The 21,570-nt window shown below is 38.0% G+C and overlaps 2 protein-coding genes across 3 annotated transcripts; one reads left to right on the top strand and one right to left on the bottom strand.

Moving 5' to 3' along the window:
- Positions 1-6,926: 6,926 nt before the first annotated feature.
- LOC113313804 (BTB/POZ domain-containing protein At2g24240-like) lies at positions 6,927-9,031 on the top strand. Its single transcript, XM_026562589.1, has one exon. The coding sequence runs from the start codon at positions 7,289-7,291 to the stop codon at positions 8,615-8,617; it is 1,329 nt and encodes a 442-aa protein (XP_026418374.1). The 5' UTR covers positions 6,927-7,288; the 3' UTR covers positions 8,618-9,031.
- Positions 9,032-9,325: 294 nt separating this feature from the next.
- LOC113313245 (omega-6 fatty acid desaturase, chloroplastic-like) lies at positions 9,326-14,058 on the bottom strand. 2 transcript variants are annotated; one of them, XM_026561986.1, is made up of 9 exons: positions 13,832-14,058; positions 13,306-13,527; positions 12,105-12,248; positions 11,847-11,985; positions 10,661-10,783; positions 10,340-10,517; positions 10,130-10,248; positions 9,805-9,919; positions 9,326-9,697 (listed from the first exon to the last, which is right to left on the bottom strand). In XM_026561986.1, exons 3-9 carry the CDS (start codon positions 12,154-12,156, stop codon positions 9,536-9,538), a joined length of 888 nt encoding a protein of 295 aa, XP_026417771.1. In that variant the 5' UTR covers positions 12,157-12,248; positions 13,306-13,527; positions 13,832-14,058; the 3' UTR covers positions 9,326-9,535. The 2 variants fall into 2 exon arrangements, with proteins under 2 accessions (XP_026417771.1, XP_026417772.1); XM_026561987.1 differs by having other exon boundaries at positions 9,328-9,697; positions 10,340-10,421; positions 12,122-12,248; positions 13,832-14,056.
- Positions 14,059-21,570: the final 7,512 nt, after the last annotated feature.

Below are 21,570 nucleotides of genomic sequence, written 5' to 3'. Positions count from 1 at the left end.
GGACTGGTAGCATTACTGGAAGATTCACAGTTGCTTCAGCAGTGGAGATCATGAGACAAAAATTTCCTTCTATAAGTTGGACTAAAAAGGTATTGCACAAATCTGTTCACCCTAGCATCTCTAGTAATATATGGAAACTTGCTAGGAAAATTTGTGCTACTGATGATAATATGAAGAAGAGAAATTTTAAGATGGTATCTAGATGCATACTCTGTAGAAAGGAAGAAGAAACAAGATATCATATACTTTGGTACTGCAATTATGGTGAGATAATCTGGAGCTGGCTTGGTGGTATATTTAATTTTAAAAACCCAAGAACATTTGAAGATGTCTTTCTTTTAGTAAAAGATAAGAGCCCTGCTATAAAGGAAATTTGGCTTTTAAGTGAATTCATAACAATGAAATAGTAATGGTTTCTGAGGAATGAGTGCTTTTTTGGGAATGGTAACTGTGATATAAATACAACCAAGAAGAAAGTCAAACAAGCACTGCTAGAAAATGAGATCATATTGACTGCAAAAATGTGGAATAAACAATATGATCTGCAGGTTCTCAAAAGTCTTCGCCTAAAGACAAGGGGAGTGAAGAGTATGATCATAAAAGAAGTATTTTTTTCAGCTTCCTGAACAGGGGACATTGTTACTCTGTTGTGATGGTGCTTCTAGAGGAAATACAGGCAATGCTGGATATGGAGTAGTGGGCAGACTGAGCTCTGGAGAGTTTGTAGTTGCAATCTCTGGTGGACTAGGTGTCTCTACAAATTATTATGATGAGATTTTTGCAACACTAATAGCAGAGGAATGGGCACTTAATCATGGTTTCACTAAACTTGTATTCAGAACAGATTCCAAAGCTGTCAATAGTGCTTTTCAGAGCGATACAATACCATGGTTTGCTATTACCAGGTGGGAAAATATTTGTGAAGCAGCCACTTCTTGGGAATTCATTCACAGCTACAAAGAAGTCAATTTATATGCAGATACAATGGCAAAGAGGGATTTAGTTCTAATAAGAGGTGAACAAAGTATATATGATCTGAAACCTGTCTTTCTAGGGTGTTTAGAACATCCAAATCAAATGTACTTTAGATTTTGCTAAGACTAGTTGTCAGATGAGGCAGCTTTCTTTTGGAGCATTTTTTTTTTGTAATTTCTTGATATACTTTCTGTAATCCTCTTTTGTTTTCAATAAAATTTTATTATTTAGCAAAAAAAAAAGCCACGTTGGGTACTGGATGGGTCTGATGAACTTGTCCTTAAGCAGCCGTTCCACTTCTTCCTTTATTGCGAGAGTTGTGGCCATAGGGAACTCCCTGCTTCTCTGCTTTACAGAAACTATGGTGACACTCTGAGGTTGTGGACCACAAGATCGTTGTCCAATCCTGGAATTTCGTCGTAGTCAAAGGCGAAGACGTCCTTGTCGTCCCTAAGTAGTGTAATCAATTCTTTTCTCTCTTCCTCATCCAAGTTCTTACTTATCATGATGGGGTGCTTGTCCTCTTCTGTTCCTATGTTGATTTCCTCCATACCATCCATAATGAGATCTCCAGGTGTTCTCTCTTCCAAAACTTTAGGGGTCGCATCTACGAGTTGGTCTCGCATCTCCTCATCACCAATTGTGTTGTAAGGTAGTTCCACCAAGCTTTGTTTTGTATCTTCAGAGGGAGTCTCCGCTTCGTTTGTTATCGTATCAGCGCACTCTTTCAGATTCCTGGGTTCTCCCTCAGCTGATTAGCGGTACACGTGCTCTCAATCTGGCTTAAAGAAGCGCTGGAATCTAGGTTGTTTTTCTTGTTTTCTCTTCTTCTCAGTGGGGAACACCATTCTGGATGGGCTAAACACGAATTTGGTCGGCTCCGGTTTTTCTTCCTCGCTCCACTTAGGGAGTGGAGTAAGTCGTACTTCGGGAACCCCATCCAATTCCTTTGGTTCGTCGTAGAAGACTGCGTCCGACATGTATGCTTTTATGTATCCAATGGGTTTCTCGTGGAAGGAATCCGATACCGCCTACCTCCCATGTTGGTTTTAACACACTGATGATATGTCGACGCCACCACCTTATGGTTAAGTAGCCATCCTCTTACGAGTAGTACGTGGAATGTGGTGTCGTTAACTAATACATAGAATGGTGTGAGCGCTCGGATAGGGCCCACTTTCAAGACCAAGTTGACGATTCCAATGGCCATTTGGGTGTGACCTCCAAACCCCTTCACTATCGTAGTTCGCATCCTGATTGCCGACCGTTGTAATCCCAAGATGTCCAAAGTGTGCATGGAAATTAGGTTCAAAGACGCTCCTCCGTCTACAAAAGCTCTCTTCAGTGGGTGCTTGTTGATGTGCACTGTTAAGTACAAGGGCCTAAGGTGTTCTCCCAGACAACATATATCTTCATCCATAAACACGATTTCCTCCTTGGGGAGAGGGTCGTAGTATTTTCATGTCGCGATGGATGTTATAGCCTTCGATGCTTCTTTGATTTGGTCTTCACTAAAACCAAGAGAATCGAAATATTGTTGGGCTAGCACTGTTTGGGAGAACTTACTGGCCACGCCATCTGTGCTTGTGAATGCAGCGTTTTCCATCTAGGCCTCGCATGCTTCCTTCTTGTCGCCTTTCCAAGGTCTCCAAACATCTCCACTTGGATCGTGGGAGAGCATCATGACTTGGTGTTTAATCGCCTTCCCGCCTTCAGGCTTACTCATCTCGATCTCGCGTATCTCCAACTTTCTCTGGAACATTCTTCGGAGGTTGTAGCAGTCAGTTGTGGGGTGTTGTATCCTGCGATGGAAGTGACAATACCTAGCATCGTCTTTATCTATGGTGTCGGGGTACGTCTTCGTTGCATGCAACTAGGTTTCTTTGTTTGCTATCCATTGCTCTAACAGACCCACGATCTGCTCTTTATTGCAGGGCAGGGGCGGAGGGAGAGGCTGTGTGCTCCATCCTTCTCAGTTATTGTTCGTGTGGGTATTCCTAGGTATGGTTGACACAATATTGACCGTGTTGCGCCAGGCATAGTCCAAGTTGTGTTCCTCAACACAATCGGCGATTCTTGCCGCCGTTCCTTCTAATTCGACGAATGTCGGGAATCAGAAGTTGACCATGCTTTTATTAAAGGGTGGTGTCATTCCGCGTACACAGATTTCCACCAGCGCTTCCTTCTTGACATCCTCATGGCAATCTAAAGTGAGCAGACGGAACATGGCGATGTACTTCCCTATTTCTTTACCTAGGCGCTGGTTGCACTTGCTCAAATCTGTAGTAGTGACTTATCTTTTTGCTGAGTAAAAAATTTCTGAGGAAGAGGGTGGACATGGTTGACCATGAGATAACGCTTCCTGACTTTAGATTTCCATACCAAGTGAACGTCGTGTCGGTTAGCGACTTCGGGAACTCCCTCAAGCACAACTTCCAATTAGTTGCGTGATCGTTCATGGTAGATAGGAATCGTCTGAGGTGTTCCGGCACATTCCCTTGGACGTTGTAAATCTTGAATTTGGGCGAAGTATAATCCTCTGGATAATGATATTATGTGACTTCGGAGGAGTATGGGCTAGCCATGAAATCGTAGTTGTCCCGCTTTACAACTCTGTAGTTTTTTTCTAGGTACTTGGACATCGCCTTTTGTGTCATGGCTATTGGCTCTTCTTCTTTCTCTTCTGAATCTCCCGATGCTCCTTTGGTATTCTGCTCGGCGCTGGCCACCTTCAGAAGTTTCCTCATCTCTTGTTCTCTGCGGACATGTTCCTCCAACTCTTTTTGCATCTCCTTCAGAGAGGGATGTACGGGTGTGCGTTCTTGGCCCCATGTTGTTTATTCTTCTCGTGTGGAGCGTCCGACCTTCTTACATGTGTAATCGGATCTGATACTATCCCTACTCTCTCGCCGTCTAGGTAAAGTGGCAGGTCGTTTGGTTGGTTTCCAATCGCGCCTGAGCTAGCGCCTTCTGGGTGTGTCATGGTGAGCTAGGCACGAGCCTCCGGGTGTGGTCGCCAAATGTTGAGGGGTGAATTTAGTTCTTGTCCTACCCGTCTTAGCTACACCAAGTGACCTCACTTTTCTAGGAATAGTAAGAGAGAGAATTGCCTTTCCATTGTACTTTTTCCTCCTTTATATAGACTTTCCCAAAAGTCTCTCCTTTTATGACATCATGACACATGTATTAAACCTCTTTAATTACCTCTAATGAGATTCCCTAATATAATCCCTTAGTTAATCATTAATTCCTCCTCTATCCTTCCTATCTCATGGATATTTTCTCATTGGACTTGGGCTTAGTCTCCAAGTCCCCATATCTCATACTACGCTTGTCTCCCCTTCTATTGGGCATCCAAAACCCGTTAAGGTTTATTATTTTTCATGTATCAATAAGTCTCATTTCCTTATATCCGTTCACAAAACTATCAGAATGTTACAATATTTTTCAAAATGATCACTAGATCGTTAACTTGGGAGTTATGTCACATGTCAGTGTTAAATCAGGTCATGGAAGTACCTAATTTCCCCTCAACAAAGTGAGATAAAGGGTGTTGGTGGTGGTGACGATGCTTCTGCTGCTGGTGGTGGTGGTGGTGGTGATGTTTTTGGTGTTGTTGTTGTTGTTGTTGTTGGTACTGATAAAACTGAACGCGTTCAGGATCGTTACATGGCAGTAAAATTTCATCCCACATTCAGGATCGTTACATCACGTTCCCTAAAAGGGATGACCGCTTCCTCTTTAGGGTTTAGCCACCGCCGCCACCACCACTTCATCACCCTCAACAATAGAGGAGGGGTATTTAGGACCAAAACATGACTGTTTTTTTCAATACAGTTAACTTGGATGGAAAAAGACTCTTTTGTCAACACTAATTAAAGGTGTGATGATTTTGTGAAACCAATTAGGGGATAGTGACCATTCCGAAAAACACCGTTTTATTCATTATATTTTATTTTATCGGAGAAAGTTGATACAAAAAGCTTTAAAACCCTTAAAAAGTTTGCGAGGAGTTTTTTTGGCACGATAATAAATAAAAGAATAAATTCTTCTCCTTAAATGGGATGCTTGACATAAGAGAAGAAAACTTAGTGGTCTTAGTATCCAAAAATTGTTGAAAATGAATAAGGTTCTCTTAGCCAAATGATAGTCAGATTTGCACCTGAAAAGGGTTTTCTATGAAAAATTATTATTTTTTGATAAAAAATGGAGCTGAACAAAATGGTTGGTTCTCTAAAATTCCAAAAACTTATTGTCACTTCTGTCTGGAAGGGTAAAATGAAATGTGATTTCTGAATTTTTTTAAAGTAAACTCTGGTAGTGGTAACAATTTTTGAATGGATGCATGGTTTTCTGGAGTACCATTATATTTAAGACGCCCAAATCTACACACAGACTCTAAAAGAAAAGGATGCAATAAGACTTGAACTATTTGAACTGCAAAGCAAATTGAATTTGGTTTCTCTTAATAAAAATGTATATGATGAAGCCAAATGGCCTATTGGTGCTAAAGGTCGTTTATCAGTTAAATCAACTTATGATGTGCTTGCAAAAATAACTGATGACCAGAGTCAGAGACATGTTTTCAAGTATATTCGAGCTAAAATTACCATTAAAAACTAGTTTCTTTCTATAGAATTCGGCACATAACAGTTTTCCAGCAAAATATATGCTTGGAGAATGGGTATTAATGTTCCTCAGACATGTCGCTTTTGCTCTCGAAATGTGTTTGTCAATCATCTCTTCTTACATTATGACTTTGTAGGCGAAATTTGGTCTCATTTTGGAAAAAAAATCACAGTCGAAGTTTAAAGAAACATTTGGTGTCTTTTCAATGTGTTATTTTCTTGGAATATGTAGATTCCTTCAAAGAAACAATTCCATATTCAATACATGATATTTGTTGCAATATTATGGAGTATTTGGAAATAAAGAAATATCAGGGTTTTTTAGAGCAAAACTAACACAAAGATTGCATTGCAGCACAAGATAAAGTATCACAGTTTTTCATGGTGTCTGGTTAGTAAGGATTTTGAATCTCCTAGTTTCAAACTTTCAATAATGTTATAAGTAGTTGATGTAATGAGTCTCATGCTTGTTCCAGGGTTTGATTGGAATTTGCTCATGTTATTCATATGGTGATACAGTTTGTTTGAGTGGGCTCTGGCTATCAAAAAATTTGAAAACGTCTCTTTTAATGTTGTGGTTGAAAATTACGTCAATGCATATTTTCCTCCTTAGTTTGTTTCAGGGTTTTTCTAACTTGATTTTGTCAAGTTATTTTTTTTCTTTTTTCTTTCTTTTTCCCCTGGCGGTTCAAGCCTCTTGTACCTCTTATTCTGATCAGTAGTATTCTTTCTTTATCGATAAAATAAAATGTACTTTGACTTTCTTAAACTAAAGACTAGATTGTTACCGCCTCTTTTCCTAAGAAAAATCATCATTTTTTCATTTAAGTCTAAAATTAGGTCAAATCGGAAAATGAATAATATCAATTTTTCAGAAATGGAGGGAGCGATCTTTTAACTCTTCATTTCTTGTATATATGAGGGTGGTCAACAAGTCTTTCTTACCCTATCAAAGAAAAAAAAACTATAATTTCTTTATTATTTATATTCCAAATAAAGGTAGGCCAGTTACTCATTAGTTATTTTTTAATATTTCTTATCTCCAATCCGGGTTTTGCCAGTGCGATAAAATTACATAACTTGTTAGTAAAAAAAATCTGTGCCGTGGTTTTCTAACCATATTGACTGCCAAATTGGGATTTGATCCAAAATGCAAAAAAACACAACAACTAACTACAAATTTGGTGCTCAACAATGACTTTGAAAGAAGGTTGGGAAGTCTTCTTGACAAAGACCAAAAGACATAGCTGGACCCTAAAAACTGAAGGTTCGGAATATAAATTCCCAAAAATTAAAACTTTAAAAAATAGATAAAAACGGAAATGAGAAAAGAAAAAGAGTCAATTTTGAATACAACTCGGCTCCAATTTCTTCTCCAATTCTACAAAACCAAATCCTCCAACCAAAACAAACAATGAAAACCCATCTCTCAAACCTCCCTCTCTTCATCTCTGATTCTTTCATTTCAATCAGATTCAGATTCTTTCATTTCCTTTCCAACTTGCTCTGTTGTTATCATTATTTTTATTCTGTTTTAGATTAATCAATCAGTTTGTTCGTTGGATTTCTAATATCTTCTTGTAAATCATTTTTCTTCTCTATCAATTGATTTCTGATTGATTGATATAACAATCATCAAAATCTTCGGCCCAATTTCCTTGAAACCACCCCCCACCCCCCGGAATATGGGAATCCAAGGTGACAAGGTGAGATTTAATGTCGGAGGCAAAATCTTTGAAACAACAGCAACAACACTTGCAAACGCAGGTAGGAATTCAATGTTTGGAGCTATGTTTGATGATGAATGGAACCTAAGACCAAGAGAAATCAACGAAGAACACTTCATAGATCGAAACTCGGATTGTTTCTCTGTTCTGCTCGATGTTTTAAGAACAGGTGAGCTTTATATCCCACCTAACATACCTGAAAAATTACTCTACAGAGAAGCTCTATTTTACGGTGTCCTTGATCATGTCAGAAGTGCAAAATGGGGACAATTCGATGGTAACAGGTTAAGGCTAACAGGTTCAGTTAGAGGTCGTGCTCCTGGTGATGGTACTGCAATTAGAGCTGGTCCTGATGGTGGTGTTGCTGTTGCACATGGTAGTATGGTCCATGTTTACGATTGGATGCTCGAAGAACATCCGCCGCTAAATCTCGATTATCAAAGAGTGAATGATGTTGGATGGATTGATTCAGAGAGTATTGTGATTAGTGCTTGTGAAAGATTAGGCAGAGAAGATGGTGGTATGGGTCTCTTCAGTTCGTCTTCAGGGGATCTAAGGTATAAGTTTCAGGTGAACCATGAGAATCAGGTGAAAAGCTTTACTGCTGGAGCTCTATGTTTTAATTCTGACAGTAAGATATTTGCAAGTTGTAAAGGGAGAAGTAATGAGTATGGGATTGGTGTCTGGGATCAAGTTACCGGCAAACAGATTGATTTCTTCTATGAATCACTAGGTTGGTCACTTGGGGATGCTGATAAAATTCAATGGTTGAATGGGAGTAATTGTTTGTTGGTTGCCACTTTGTTCCCAAGGAAGGATAACTGTTACATTAGTCTTTTGGATTTCAGAGATAAAACTATGGTATGGTCATGGTCAGATATCGGAGCGCCTATAACGGTAGACGAGAAACGCGTCCGCGATGCAATTGCAATGGAAGAGAGCAATTCGATATGCGTTGTTAATGAGTATGAAGATTTGGGGTTTATGGATTTGAGAAGTGGTGTTGGTAGCATTAGATGGAGTTCTAGAAGTCGTCTGACGAAAGGTAAAATGCATGATGAACCTTGTTATCCTAAGTTAACATTACATCAAGGACAACTCTTTTCTTCAATGAATGATAGTATATCTGTTTTTAGTGGTCCTGATTGGGTGCTGACATCCAGTTTGAGAAGAAGTTATGGTGGTTCAATCTGTGATTTCTCCATTGGTGGTGACCGGCTTTTCGCTCTTCACAGCGAGGAGAATGTTTTCGACGTGTGGGAGACTCCATCTCCCCCAATTATTTGACATTAAACAGTTGGTAGTAGCAGTAGTAGTAGTAACAAGACAACAGTAATGACATAGGTGGATCAAAACATACCTATACACAGTGATTTAGGATGGATTTTTTATATTGATACCCAATAAAATGAATGAAAAAAGAAAACTGATTATTTTTGCTCATATATGGAAGTGGACTTGGTGTTCTTTTTTTGTCAAAGAGTATCTCTTTCTGTTGACATCAGCCAGCAAATAGCGCGTTTTCTATCATTTTTCGGTTTTTGGATTGAACAGAGGAAGAATGTTTCAGATGTTTTTCTTTTTCTTCTTTTTTTGCTCCTTTCTCTTTCACTTATCTGGATAACTACTTGATGCCATTATCCTTACAGCTTTGGTTGCAGAAAGAATTTGTCCATCAAAAATGCTTTTTATTTTTCCATGTGAGCAGTTGCAACTGCCAATAGGGGATTAGAAAGTGTGAGTTCTTGATAAGTTAGATTTTTTGTATCCAACTCTAGCCTTCAGTGTGAACCTCAAGTTATGTGGTTCTCATTGTGGTCCTAGATCTGCTTTTGCCTTTTTTTTAACCAAACCCATATCATCAGACCAACTAAAATGGACCAACTTTTCTTCCCATACTTGTAGTTACTGCTAAACTACATTCAATCCAACAGTGGATGTTTAGATGGCAAAATTGCAGTTAGAGGGAGAAACAAGTACATTAGAATAATTAGGTAAAGAATGTGAAATGCAGATAACTATTTACTACTGATGCCAAGCAATGAATGCAAAGAGCTTCTTATATTCTTCAATTCTCTCCATATATTTGTTTCCATACTAGAGAAACGCAAAAAAATAGATGCCTGCATCCAAAAGTGTGTTCCCGCGACGGATAATTTTAGAACGAATTTAAGAAAGAATTAAAGAAATTCCAGTAAGGTCTAATCAAGCAAAATCTGGCATGACTTTTTTAAGGAACGTAATTGGTTGAGATTCGTCAGGAGCTATTTCATCAAAAGAAACGTAATTTTGCTCCTCACTGTAAACATGGCAGACCGTCATTATAGTCTTCATCAAACGCCAATTCCATGTTGCCTCGTTCAGATGCTGCATTATTGTGCAGACAGGTAGATATGAGAAACAGCAAACCGGATTGTAAACAGGAGGGTTTGGGAGTAAAGAAAAGATGACGAGAGAATAGTACTATATCTAACCTTGCCCCAGTTCTCTTGCAAAGATTTATGAGCTGCTCGTAGGTTGTAGCTAGGTATCCTTGGAGATATATGGTGAGGAATATGCACATTGATATCGTGACAGAGAATCTCTATCCTGCTCAAAATAATGAAAAACATGTTCAAGTCCTCATAAAAATAACAATAAAGACGTAAAACAACTTGTTCCGTGCTCAAACACATTTACAGTGTTAAGCTTTTATGATGAAGTATATGACTACTAGAATATTGCACCGCTAATACAATATAATTAGATGTTGAAGTATGAAGAGAAAAGGAGAAAATGTCAACAGGGGATAAGCATTACCAACGAGGATAGTTGCAATGAACTGTGCCATTTAATTGGGCCTGAGCGGCATCCCACTTATCTGAAGCTTTAAATGGTATGTGAGGAGCTGTGTGATGCACCATTGTGAAAGTACTCATCTACAATTCACAAGATCAGTTAAAATAATTGTCAGAGGAACCCCAAGGTTTTATTCTATGAAACCACAATTAAAACTCAAATTGTGTTTACCCAGAAATGGTAACCTAGCCATGGCATCAACCAGAACTTAATCCATCCAGCGAGTCCTGTTTTCCAGATAATTAATGGCCACCTAATTGCAACAAATGCAAACACACAAGTCAAGCTTATCTGCACCCTTTTAACTTCATTTGGTCTGAACTTCTTCAAATCGAAGTGCCACAACAACCTAGATGGATGATATTATAAGCCATTTTTATCGAATTTTAAAAGGAAATACTCAAACAAAAATCAACAGTAATCAAACACAAAAAAAGAGCCAACGTCACAGTCATAATAAATTAATATTGTAGGCTTCAGGGTGCATCATACCAGTGAGCTATCGACATCCATGTCCGGAAAGGACCATATCCAAATGCAATTGCCTTCCGGAAAGCTGGGGCTGAATCAAACTTTTCTCTACGAATAGGACACCAAGCTGTATCTTCAGACAGCCTGAAATTAGAATGGAAGAGCGAACCATTCCCAACATCACAATGAAATGGGTTAGAATTAAAACATGCTAGTTTAGTACTATATGGAAACTAGAAGTTTCCTCATTTAGACCTGTCCTCTTCCTCTAATACAAATGCATGTGAAGGGAACAAGGGAGATAGAATGAATCATTAATATATGCTGGGATCAATGACGTTATTGACGTCTCTAAATCCAGGAATCCTACTAAAGCATCTATGATTGTTTCCTATCAATTTATGAATCCGCTGTTGACAAAACTAACAACATTGTATCGACACAACGTGCTAAACCCATTTCATTTTGAACTGAAGCTGCTTTAGCTACTGATTTTGAAGTGTCACACTTGCAATCAAAGAGGGACACCACCAAAAAAGTCCATGCTTATCTTCAGTGGATACAGGTCCTCGTGCATCGCCTCCAAGGACGAGTTTCTCTAAAAGGATTTTAAGAGTTGCATTAGTCGATCAAGTTAACATGTTATCATGGTCTAGAGGGTGTGGAGTCGAAGAGACATGAAAACTTGTACTGGGTCTGATAAGGGAGATGCAGATCTGGTTTTGAAGTTCATTGAGAAGGCTCTGGATGCTGGTTTCAGGATTTCAGAAAACCACGATTGGTGGAGAGATAGCAGCAAGTAAAGATAACAGTAGTCCAATATCTGCAGTTCTATCACCGTTGAAGGGAGTGAACGACTAGTTAGATATTGTTGGAGCAAAACGTGAGGAATTGGTTATGGAGAAGAAGAAAGAACTCAACCGGAAAATCTATGGATTTCTCGTTCATCATGTAGGTACGGCCCTTGATAACTCATCAGCTTTATTATCATCAGCGTAACTCTTGCTACATTCTTCTGTTAGACTTCCATGTGTTTGAACCAAGAGTTATTGTTTCGTTTGAATGTGAGTTGTTTGATCATTAATCCCATATTTGGTAACTCAAATAATTGTTTTGAAGAGAACAAATATATATCGAGTATTTGGCAGGAACGCATCAATAATTTACTTGAATAAAAATAAATAAAAGAAGGGATAAGAAAACAGACATGTTTGTTTTCGCGTGATGGCGGTCGTGCTTAAAGCGCCAAGGTTCATATGGGTATATGAGGGGCAAAAATGCAAGTGTTCCAACGATGTCTTCCACCAGTTTGTTCCTTGAAAATGATTTGTGAGCACAATCATGGCCTATAACAAAAAATTCAGGAGGAAAACAGAAGAAGTATTTCAGAAACAAAATCAATCAACTTACACGAGGGGAAGAAAAGGAAGCAGTTTTAAAGAATAGAATAAAACATTGTACTGACCCCAGTTACTGCAGTACCTGTCCATGCCCATGCCAGAGGAAGTAGATACCATGGAGACTTTGCAATCATGAAAATCCCCAGTGTGTAAGAAGTGATGGACACCAGAATCGTTTTCCAAGCTTTTACATCATCAATCTCAAATACCTTACAGCAAGTTTGAAATAGACATTAGGAGACACAATAAATAGGAAAACAATAACTTCCGATAAATGAGTAGCAGTAATTCGACAAGAACAGTGAGACTGACTTCTGAGAGCAGAAAAAACTATAGTTACCCAAAAATTGTTGCAGCACTCGGTTACAAACTAACACAATCCAATGATATGAATTCGATCAGCCAATAATCAGAATAATATGGTGACAGTAAGGTGGATTAAGTTTGCCCTCAGACTTCGAGTTTTTTCTTTTTTTTAAGTGAGCTCAATAGCTCATTGCTTGATTGTATGCTCAGCTAAACATAGTTGAGTCTTGTTTGAGAGTCCGTCTTATGTCTGTGGAGTGTAGAAGGTATTTTAAACATCAATAAGTGTCTTTGATTGCCTGCGGAAAATTTGCAGTCTGGTGATAATTATTTTAGTGGAACTAGGCCATGGGAAACATTGGCATGTCCCATATCATGATTGAAGACTTGCATTTCTACTTTAGGTACATCCTTAAGCTCTATAAAGATAGCTTCTATCGCATCCATCAAGGGTCTCAAAACCTTAACTGCAGACCATGATATCTAAACTTTTGTGTGCAGGATTCTCTTGATGCATGAAAATTCAAAAACAACAACAATCGCTAATATCAATCCATCTACTTGGTTTTGACCTCTATTTTTGGTCGTATTTCATTCCAAAATATCTGCGAGGAGGCACCCAACTGCTAAATATGTTGCAGATCTGTATTTGATCAAAAAGCATCAAGGGATCTATATCCCTCTGCGTGCCAGATTCTGAGCAATCTCAATTAGGTGATTTTCATGAAACAAACTATTCCACTACGGGATTTTTTTTTCCCAATTTGTATAAGCATTACCAAAAAAAAAGGTATCCTTCCCAGTCATAATACCACTTTCTTAATATCTAAATGATATCAAACATGTGACAGAGTGTGATTTCCTGAATTAAATGAAATGCATTGAAACGACTTTAACTGGTGCCCCGAGGAGAGAAAACATGGCTGAAGCTGCAGTCATCAGACCAGGGTAGGAGGATACCTTTTTTTGGAAGAGTTTCAATAATATCCTTCAATGTAATATCATCTGCAAGCGGTTCCCCAATTTGGGTAAATCCATAGCTTCCTCCTATACTCGGCGTTGTTCATTGTAGATGGTGGAACTGGAATGGACACAGCCTGTATGTTTTGTGCCCTCTTCTTGTGAGATGAACATGGATGACCTCTTCTAACCCTTCCACGAAGAAGGTTTCCTAAGATGTACCTGTTTAACAATAACCACATCTATCAGATGTATAATAACAAATCTAGTCAAAAATTACACAAATTTCTTGACACATACACAATGCAGTATTTGTAATGTGAGTTGAATTTGGTTGTGTCAATAAAATTGAAAATTTTCAAATTCCTAATCTCCAATAAGTTTCATCTTGGTTATTGGCCATTCATAACATTTAATGGATATAGACCTTAAACCTCCATGGAATCAACCAAAGAATAAGCTTAATAAAGGTTAACAACCCTAGTAAAATACTGTGAGAATAACCATCAGGAACAGATATACATACCCGGAGAATTTCTGGGACCAAGTTGTACACTACCAGGAGTTCGTCCTTGAAGAGGTCCGTGATGGGTTTTCAAGGAGAAAGAGAAGCTTGAGTCTGTAAGCCTGCAAGAAGACGCCATGGGAAGCAGCAGATAATGCAAGAAATGGGTAAGAGCACAGTAGAGAGGCCTCTCTAGTGTTCTAAGAGGGCCCTACGATCTGTGTGTGGAAGAGTTTTAACGCTGGAAACTACGAAGTTCCCTAGTAAGAGAGAAAAGTAGATAAAAGAGGCTACGAACCGGGGAAATGGAATCTGTATATAGGGACTCACACAGACACAGACCTAAAGCCTGGACCATGGCCAAAAAAAAAAAAGGCATGGCAACCAGCGGCTACTATGGAAAAGTGACAATGGTATTTCCATCGAACGATATTATCATTAGCGCCAGTGGCTAGTTTATTGTGATTCTTAAAATAAAAATTTACATCAAAATTTTTATTTTAAAATTTTATGTGCCTTTCTTTCTTAATCTCTAGAAAATTTTTCAAATGACTGAATTTTAAACCCAGCTTGATTTTCTAGAGTAGTACTTGAAGTTGTTTATATAGTAGTGCAAACATTTCCTCAACACTTTAAAGAAGGACAACAAATTTTCGTGGGCTGGCGAGTGCGAACAAGCCTTGCAGAGCATTAGAGACTATCTAGTCAATCTATCCATCTTTCAGGGACCCGAACCTGGCAAAGTCGTATCTTTATATCTCGCAACAACATCTAATGTTCTTAGTACGGTGTTACTTTGACATGACGAAAGAGTCGAAAGGCCAATTTATTACATCAGCAGGACTCTCAGCTTCGTTAAAAAGATATTACACGAAGATTGAGCAGTTGATATAAGAATTGGCCTATGCAACTCAGAAGTTACGAACATATTTCCAGGTTCACAAAATCAAAGTCATGACTCAAACCCCCATTAAGTTATTACTAAAAAGCACACAACTAGTCGGAGAGTCTCGAAACGAAATGCTCAGATAGAGCAGTTCAAAGTCGATTATGGAATTCTATCTTCGCCAAAATATCAAGTGACTGCTGACTTCTTGGTTGAATTCCCACTAGAAGAAGACAAAGATGTAGAGCAAATGTTGAACATGGAAGAAGAGCATACAGATCCACAAGACTTTTTTAAGAAAAGCAATCCACAAATGTGGGAAATATTCGTCGACGGGTCTGCTAACAGCGAAAGTAGAGGCATATGCATTGTTTTCACTTCGCCAGGAGGAACTAGGGTGTTCCATACATTCATACTAGAGTTTCATTCAACAAATAACGAAACCGAGTATGAAGCAGTGATCCATGCTCCACGATTGGCAATTGAGATGGAACTGGAAGAAATAAGGTTGACAAGCGATTCTTAGCTCGTTGTTCGTCATATATAGGAGTGATACCAAACATACGATCCTTCGTTGCAGAAATATCTCAAGCTCGTCAGACAATATTCGGCGTCGATTCTGAATATCACTTGGCGACACATTTGCATGAAAGATAACAGGTATGATGATGCACGAGCCTTCATCTCATCAATGATGGGGGGATCCAGAAAAAATATTCGTCAAGATAAAATGGTTGCAGAACCATCCATAGATGCAGTAAGCCAGAGTATGGAAGCCATTGCTTTGGAAACCCAAAAAGAAAAAGAGTAATTTGGAGCAGTCGACTGGCGAATCCCTATCTATAAATATTTGATGAAGGAGGAGATGCCCAGAGACAGACTTTTAGCCAACAAGATCAAGAGCATATCTACAAACTATAAGGTGCGTGATGGAGTCTTATACAAATGATCCTTTCTAAAACCTCTGTTATGATGCATATCTCGCAGTCAAGGGATTCAAATTATACATAAACAAAACTAGTCATAAAAACCCAAGATGACCAAACTTGTGGTACAAAAACCCCACTCAAATGTTGGGATCCATTAAAACTCAATTGTAAACAAAAATGATACAAAAACCCCAAATTTTTAAAAATTGATACAAAAACCTCAAATTTAAATATTGGTTTCATCAAATTTTATTTTGGTTTCATCATAAAATTTGATAAAACCAAAATAAAATTTGATGAAACCAACATTTAAATTTGGGGCTTTTGTGTTAATTTTGTTTTGATGGGGTTTTTGTGTTACTTTTGTTTTGATGGGTTTTTTGTGGAAGGATGGTGACACCTCTGGGGTTTTTTATACGCAAAATAAATGCACTATGAGGATGTTGGGAATGACAGCAGATCAAGATCATTAACTCACAATGCTAAAACTCTGGGATATTTTTGGCCTTATATGCACGAGGAGGCGAAGGACATTTTTCAGTGTTGCGAAGAATGTCGGCGATTTGGTAAAAAGATACACACTCTAGCCACAAGTTTGAACTTTGTGTTCAATCCATAAACCTTCGCTAAATGGGAAATAGATACCGTTGGACCATTAGTTCTAGGATCAAAGAAGAAAAAATACTTAATCGTCGCCACGAACTACTTCATCAAATGGGTAGAAGCCAAGGCCCTAAAGCATATCCGCGATAGAGATGTATTTGTTTTTATTTTTGACCACATCATTTGCAGGTTTGGCATCTCGGCGGTAATAGTTTCAGACAATGGAAAACAATTCGAGGGGGGAAATTGATATATATATATATATATATATATATATATGTTCTTCAACGCATTCAAAATCCAGCGAGACAAGTCTACACTAATCTACCCGCAAAGTAATGGACAAGCTGAAGCGACTAATAAAACTATTGCTGAAAATCTAAGAAGAGGCTGGATGGAACTACAAAATTTTGTGCGAGCACCTGCACAACATATTATGAGCTTATCGGATAACTCGGCGAGATGCGACTGGCATGTTTCCGTTCCACTTAACATATGACACCGAGGAAGTTCTTCCAAAGGAGATAATGATACCAACCACGAAGCATGAGAGAAAAAAATAATTTCAGACCTCATTTTGGCTAAATTGGATGACTTGGAAGAAAATCTGTAAACAGCTCCGCAACATATGGAAAATTGTCATAGAAAGTTATCCAAAGAGCAAGCGAGTGAACAACAAGTGTTATATTATTTTTCGTGCGGTAAATAAGAGTTCGTTGCTCGGACTTGTAAAGATTTAAAAATAAAAATATACACAATATTTGTCACGGGATCAAGAGACACTAGGACACAGGATTCCACCATTAATCATTCACACAATGCATATATTTATTCTAAACAATTATAGCTCAAATCATAAGGACTCTCATTCTTGCCAAGGTAGATTTTTAGAATATTTATTGTATATCACTAGCATGACGCATCAAAAGCACTACGACCAAGCATACATCATCATACGATATCACAACCAATTAAGAAAAATCATAAATCGATTAATAAAAAGTGCAAGTAGTCAAAAAAGAATTAATATAATTATCATATGCGTAAAGAACGGCTTCCTCCATCATCCCAGTGTTGGGGTTTAGCTACTCATATTAATCATGTTCTCAAAATACATAATTGATGCTCAAAATTTGATTAAAAGAGTGAAAAAGTATAAACAGTGAATCTACGACCCACAGAAGGCGTCACAAATCAACGATAGAGTTGTACTGCTGTATAACAACGATACTTAGCTGTTGTTGTTGATGCTGCGGAAAATAAGACTGCTCTATGCAGTCTGTTCTTCGTGTTCTTCAAGGTCCTATAATGGCAGCAGCAGCAGCAGGTGGGAATTGCTGTTAATCTTTCTTCTTCGCTCCTCTGCGTCCCAAACCTTCCCCAAACTCTTGATAACCTTTCTCTGGCTCCTAAGGATGTTATTTATACACAGCAGCTCCCAGAAATCTTCACGCAATATCGCATTTAATCTTCACAGCACTTCGTATCTTTTCAAATATTTTTTTTTCTGTTTTATGAAGATCGTGTCCCCCAAATCTTCCCTTTCCTTGTACGCGGCTTATTAATCTCTGTAAAACTTCCCTGACTTGGATATATTCAAATCCTAGGAGAATATATTCTCTAATTGCGCAAATCTTTTCCAACAGAAACGATATTATTCTCTTCTTTGTTTAAACTTTGATCCTCTCTAACCGATTGTTTAGCCCAGGTTTTTCGATTATAACACTTGCATATGGTTTGTTTAGCTTAACCAGGCCTAGCCCAATCAATTTCGGTGATTGAATCTCTTCAGAAGCCCATCAAAAATCGAAATGAAATATTACCAGTTCTTGCATGCATTTTCCCGCCAAAATAGAGTTTGAAAATTTGAATAAGAAAAGGGTGCCTTTATCAATTTTTCTTTGGTGCCTTTAGCGATTTTTCTGGGGCGTTTTCCGCACTTTCTCGGGGTTCCTCCGGGACATTTCCGGGGTACTTCCGGCACACTTCTGGGACGATTCCGATACACCGTCAACGGAGCTCCAAAGGCCGCATTTTTAACCAATTTCGCCGCAAAACCTTATTTTTCCAAAAACACCTATAAATAAATAAAACACCATAATGAGTACAAAAACGGGCACTAACAGTATATACAAATGAGATATATTAGACACATAAATGCGTCTATCAAATACCCCCAAACTTATTATTTGCTAGTCCCGAGTAAATTAAAACTACAAAATAAAATCCTAACTCACTTTCGCAGGCATCGTCGATTGCATTTAGCGTATGCAACAAGCCTTTAAACCCCTAGGTGGCCCTAGTGGCCGAGTTATAGTCTCGGGAGGGATTACAAGAGATATACCCACAAAATCTTAATACTCCAGACCCTAGATATCTACAACGAACCTTGGAAGGCATTAACAAATCTCCTTGGTTGGCATACTTATTGACTACAAGAGGAAGTACCCTGATGCGAAATTCCAATTGATGTACACGAGTTTGCACTCAAGCATACTAAAATTCATATATAAGTGACAGAGCTCTACTCAGATAGTTGCACTATGGACATTATATTCAGAGTCAAACTAATCACATGGAAAGACTAAGAGATGGATATGGAAAAACATAAATGGTTTTGATGTTTACTAAGTGAACGGCGTTTCCCATATCTGTCTGAAGGCCTCCGCCAAAATGAACCTATCCTAATGGATTGAGGTACTAGTCTGACTAATATCAACACACTGGCATATACAAGGGAACCAGTGGTCGATAACCTAACTCTAGGTCAACACAACTGGCATATACAAGGGTACCAGTGGTCGACTTTATTAAATTTACTCCTTTTGGTCAAATGGTCTGGTCTCAATTTTTTTTATTTTTTATTTTTTTTCAACTTTTTTTTATTTTTTTTTTTATTTTTTTTTATTTTTTTCTTTTTACGTAACTCAATCACTCTAATTCATCCTAGCATTAGTAACAACTTGAATCGTGGGCCCCACCTATCACTTAGAGAAACATGGTTTAAAAACAAAATAAAATAAAATAAGAATAGAAGTGAAAAGGACTCAACGAGATATGGTGAAACTATCATGTTATTTCTAACACCTGAGCTCTGTGCTTTTATGAATAGACTCTTTAGATGTTTCCATCTATTCAGATTGGTTCCTCAACTCCTACAACCAAAATGCTTCCATCCACTTAGATTGGTTAGTGTCATCCTAAATACGCATAAATTTCTAGGCTCTGGAGTTTATTTATTCATACTGCAACTAAAAAGTTTCTCCCATACCCCCAAACTTAAATCTAACATTGTCCTCAATGTTCTAAAGATGAAATTAAAATCATGAACAAGGAGAAACTGTTACCATTTGAAGCAAAAGAGATAAGGAAAGATATTACCGTGTTGCATGAGATTGGGTTACCTCCCAAGAAGTTCTAAGTTTAATGTCTTCAGCCAGACTTAGGAAAGATTAGTCACCTCGAATCATATAGTGACAGTCGAAATAACTGTGGGTCTTCAAAACCAAATAGAGATGACCAAAAGAAACTGCAATAAACCAAGAAAATGAACAAGACTAGCAACCCCTTACCTAGTTTCCTGATTAAGAAATTTATATCTAATTGTGGTTCAGGTTCAGGTTCAGGTTCTATGAAAGGGTCTAAATAGAAAATTTTAATTGGCTGCGTTTCTTCATAGGTGGGATCCGAATCATTAGGTCCTAGAGTTTGGAAAAACTCAAATATGATCTTAGAAGCGCACAATAATAACCTAAATAACTGAGGATCCTCTAAGTCAATAAGATTTGACTTACATAATTGACCACAATGAGAGTAGTGGTCTTCCTTAAAAAAAATGTGTCGACCCTAATCTCCTAAAGTAATTAGGTTTAGTCTCAAAACTTAATAATTGACACATCTGAAATTTATATGTTCCCACAATTGGTAGAAAAGTTTTTGGTGGGAAAACAAAGTCAATCTTGGTATTATTGCCTGGGCTAACCTCATCAACCAGAGGATGGGTTTCTAACAGTTGAGACTCGTGTTGAATATTATTAAGTTCGGGAAAACGAGTACGAAGATAGTCTTGTAAGATGGTTGAGGCATTGATGTCAAGTCCCACGTGAGGGATTTTTGTAAGAGTTAAAGAACATGGAGAATGATAATCACCCCCAAACTTAGAGTTTTCGGCGTCTCTAGGTAGACTGGTCATAATCTCCCTAATTTCTAGGTCATCAGATTCCTGAAAGTGGGCGATTGATTTTATTAAGTCAGGTTCATCCCCGCTAATCTCTACGAGTTCATCTAAGACTATTGTTTCTAAATCGTTTGACTCGAAAACAGTACTCTCAAGATAAACTGGTTCCTCTAAACCATCATCGGTTTCGTAATCATCGTCTAAAACGGGGGTATTTCTAGTCAAATCCTCGTCCTTTTGAATAGGTAAATAATTATTAAAATTATTTGGATTTGAACTAGAAATATCATTATAATTATCATCACCATCCTCCTCCTCATCATCATCACAATATAATTTTTGATATTCACGAATTCTCAAGCTTTGTTCCCAACTACATGGTCTATGTTCCCCGGCAGCGGCACCATTTTGTTATATTATTTTTCGTGCGGTAAATAAGAGTTCGTTGCTCGGACTTGTAAAGATTTAAAAATAAAAATATATACACAATATTTGTCACAGGATCAAGAGACACTAGGACACAAGATTCCACCATTAATCATTCACACAATGCATATATTTATTCGAAACAATTATAGATCAAATCATAAGGACTCTCATTCTTGCCAAGGTAGATTTTTAGAATATTTATTGTATATCACTAGCATGACGCATCAAAAGCACTACGACCAAGCATACATCATCATACGATATCACAACCAATTAAGAAAAATCATAAATCGATTAATAAAAAGTGCAAGTAGTCAAAAAAGAATTAATATAATTATCATATGCGTAAAGAACGGCTTCCTCCATCATCCAGTGTTGGGGTTTAGCCACTCATATTAATCATGTTCTCAAAATACATAATTGATGCTCAAAATTTGATTAAAAGAGTGAAAAAGTATAAACAGTGAATCTACGACCCACAAAAGGCATCACAAATCAACGATAGAGTTGTACTGATGTATAACAACGATACTTAGCTGCTGCTATTGATGCTGCGAAAAATAAGACTGCTCTGTGCAGTCTGTTCTTCGTGTTCTTCAAGGTCCTCTAATGGCAGCAGCAGCAACAGGTGGGAATTGCTGTTAATCTTTCTTCTTCGCTCCTCTGCGTCCCAAACCTTCCCCAAACTCTTGATAACCTTTCTCTGACTCCTAAGGATGCTATTTATACACAGCAG

This window comes from Papaver somniferum, chromosome 9 (assembly GCF_003573695.1).
Source record: "Papaver somniferum cultivar HN1 chromosome 9, ASM357369v1, whole genome shotgun sequence".
Classification (NCBI taxonomy): Eukaryota; Viridiplantae; Streptophyta; class Magnoliopsida; order Ranunculales; family Papaveraceae; genus Papaver; species Papaver somniferum.
Note: the sequence above shows the minus strand (reverse complement) of the source record. Positions and strands in the feature narration are given on the sequence as shown.

Coding starts and splice junctions, on each gene's coding strand:
- LOC113313804 (XM_026562589.1), top strand. CDS start 7,289: ATGGGAATCCAAGGTGACAAGGTGAGATTTAATGTCGGAGGCAAAATC.
- LOC113313245 (XM_026561986.1), bottom strand. CDS start 12,156: ATGGTATCTACTTCCTCTGGCATGGGCATGGACAGGTACTGCAGTAAC. Junction 10,784..11,846: donor CATCACGCGAAAACAAACAT/GTCTGTTTTCTT, acceptor TTCTAATTTCAG/GCTGTCTGAAGATACAGCTT. Junction 9,920..10,129: donor CATTGCAACTATCCTCGTTG/GTAATGCTTATC, acceptor TATTTTGAGCAG/GATAGAGATTCTCTGTCACG.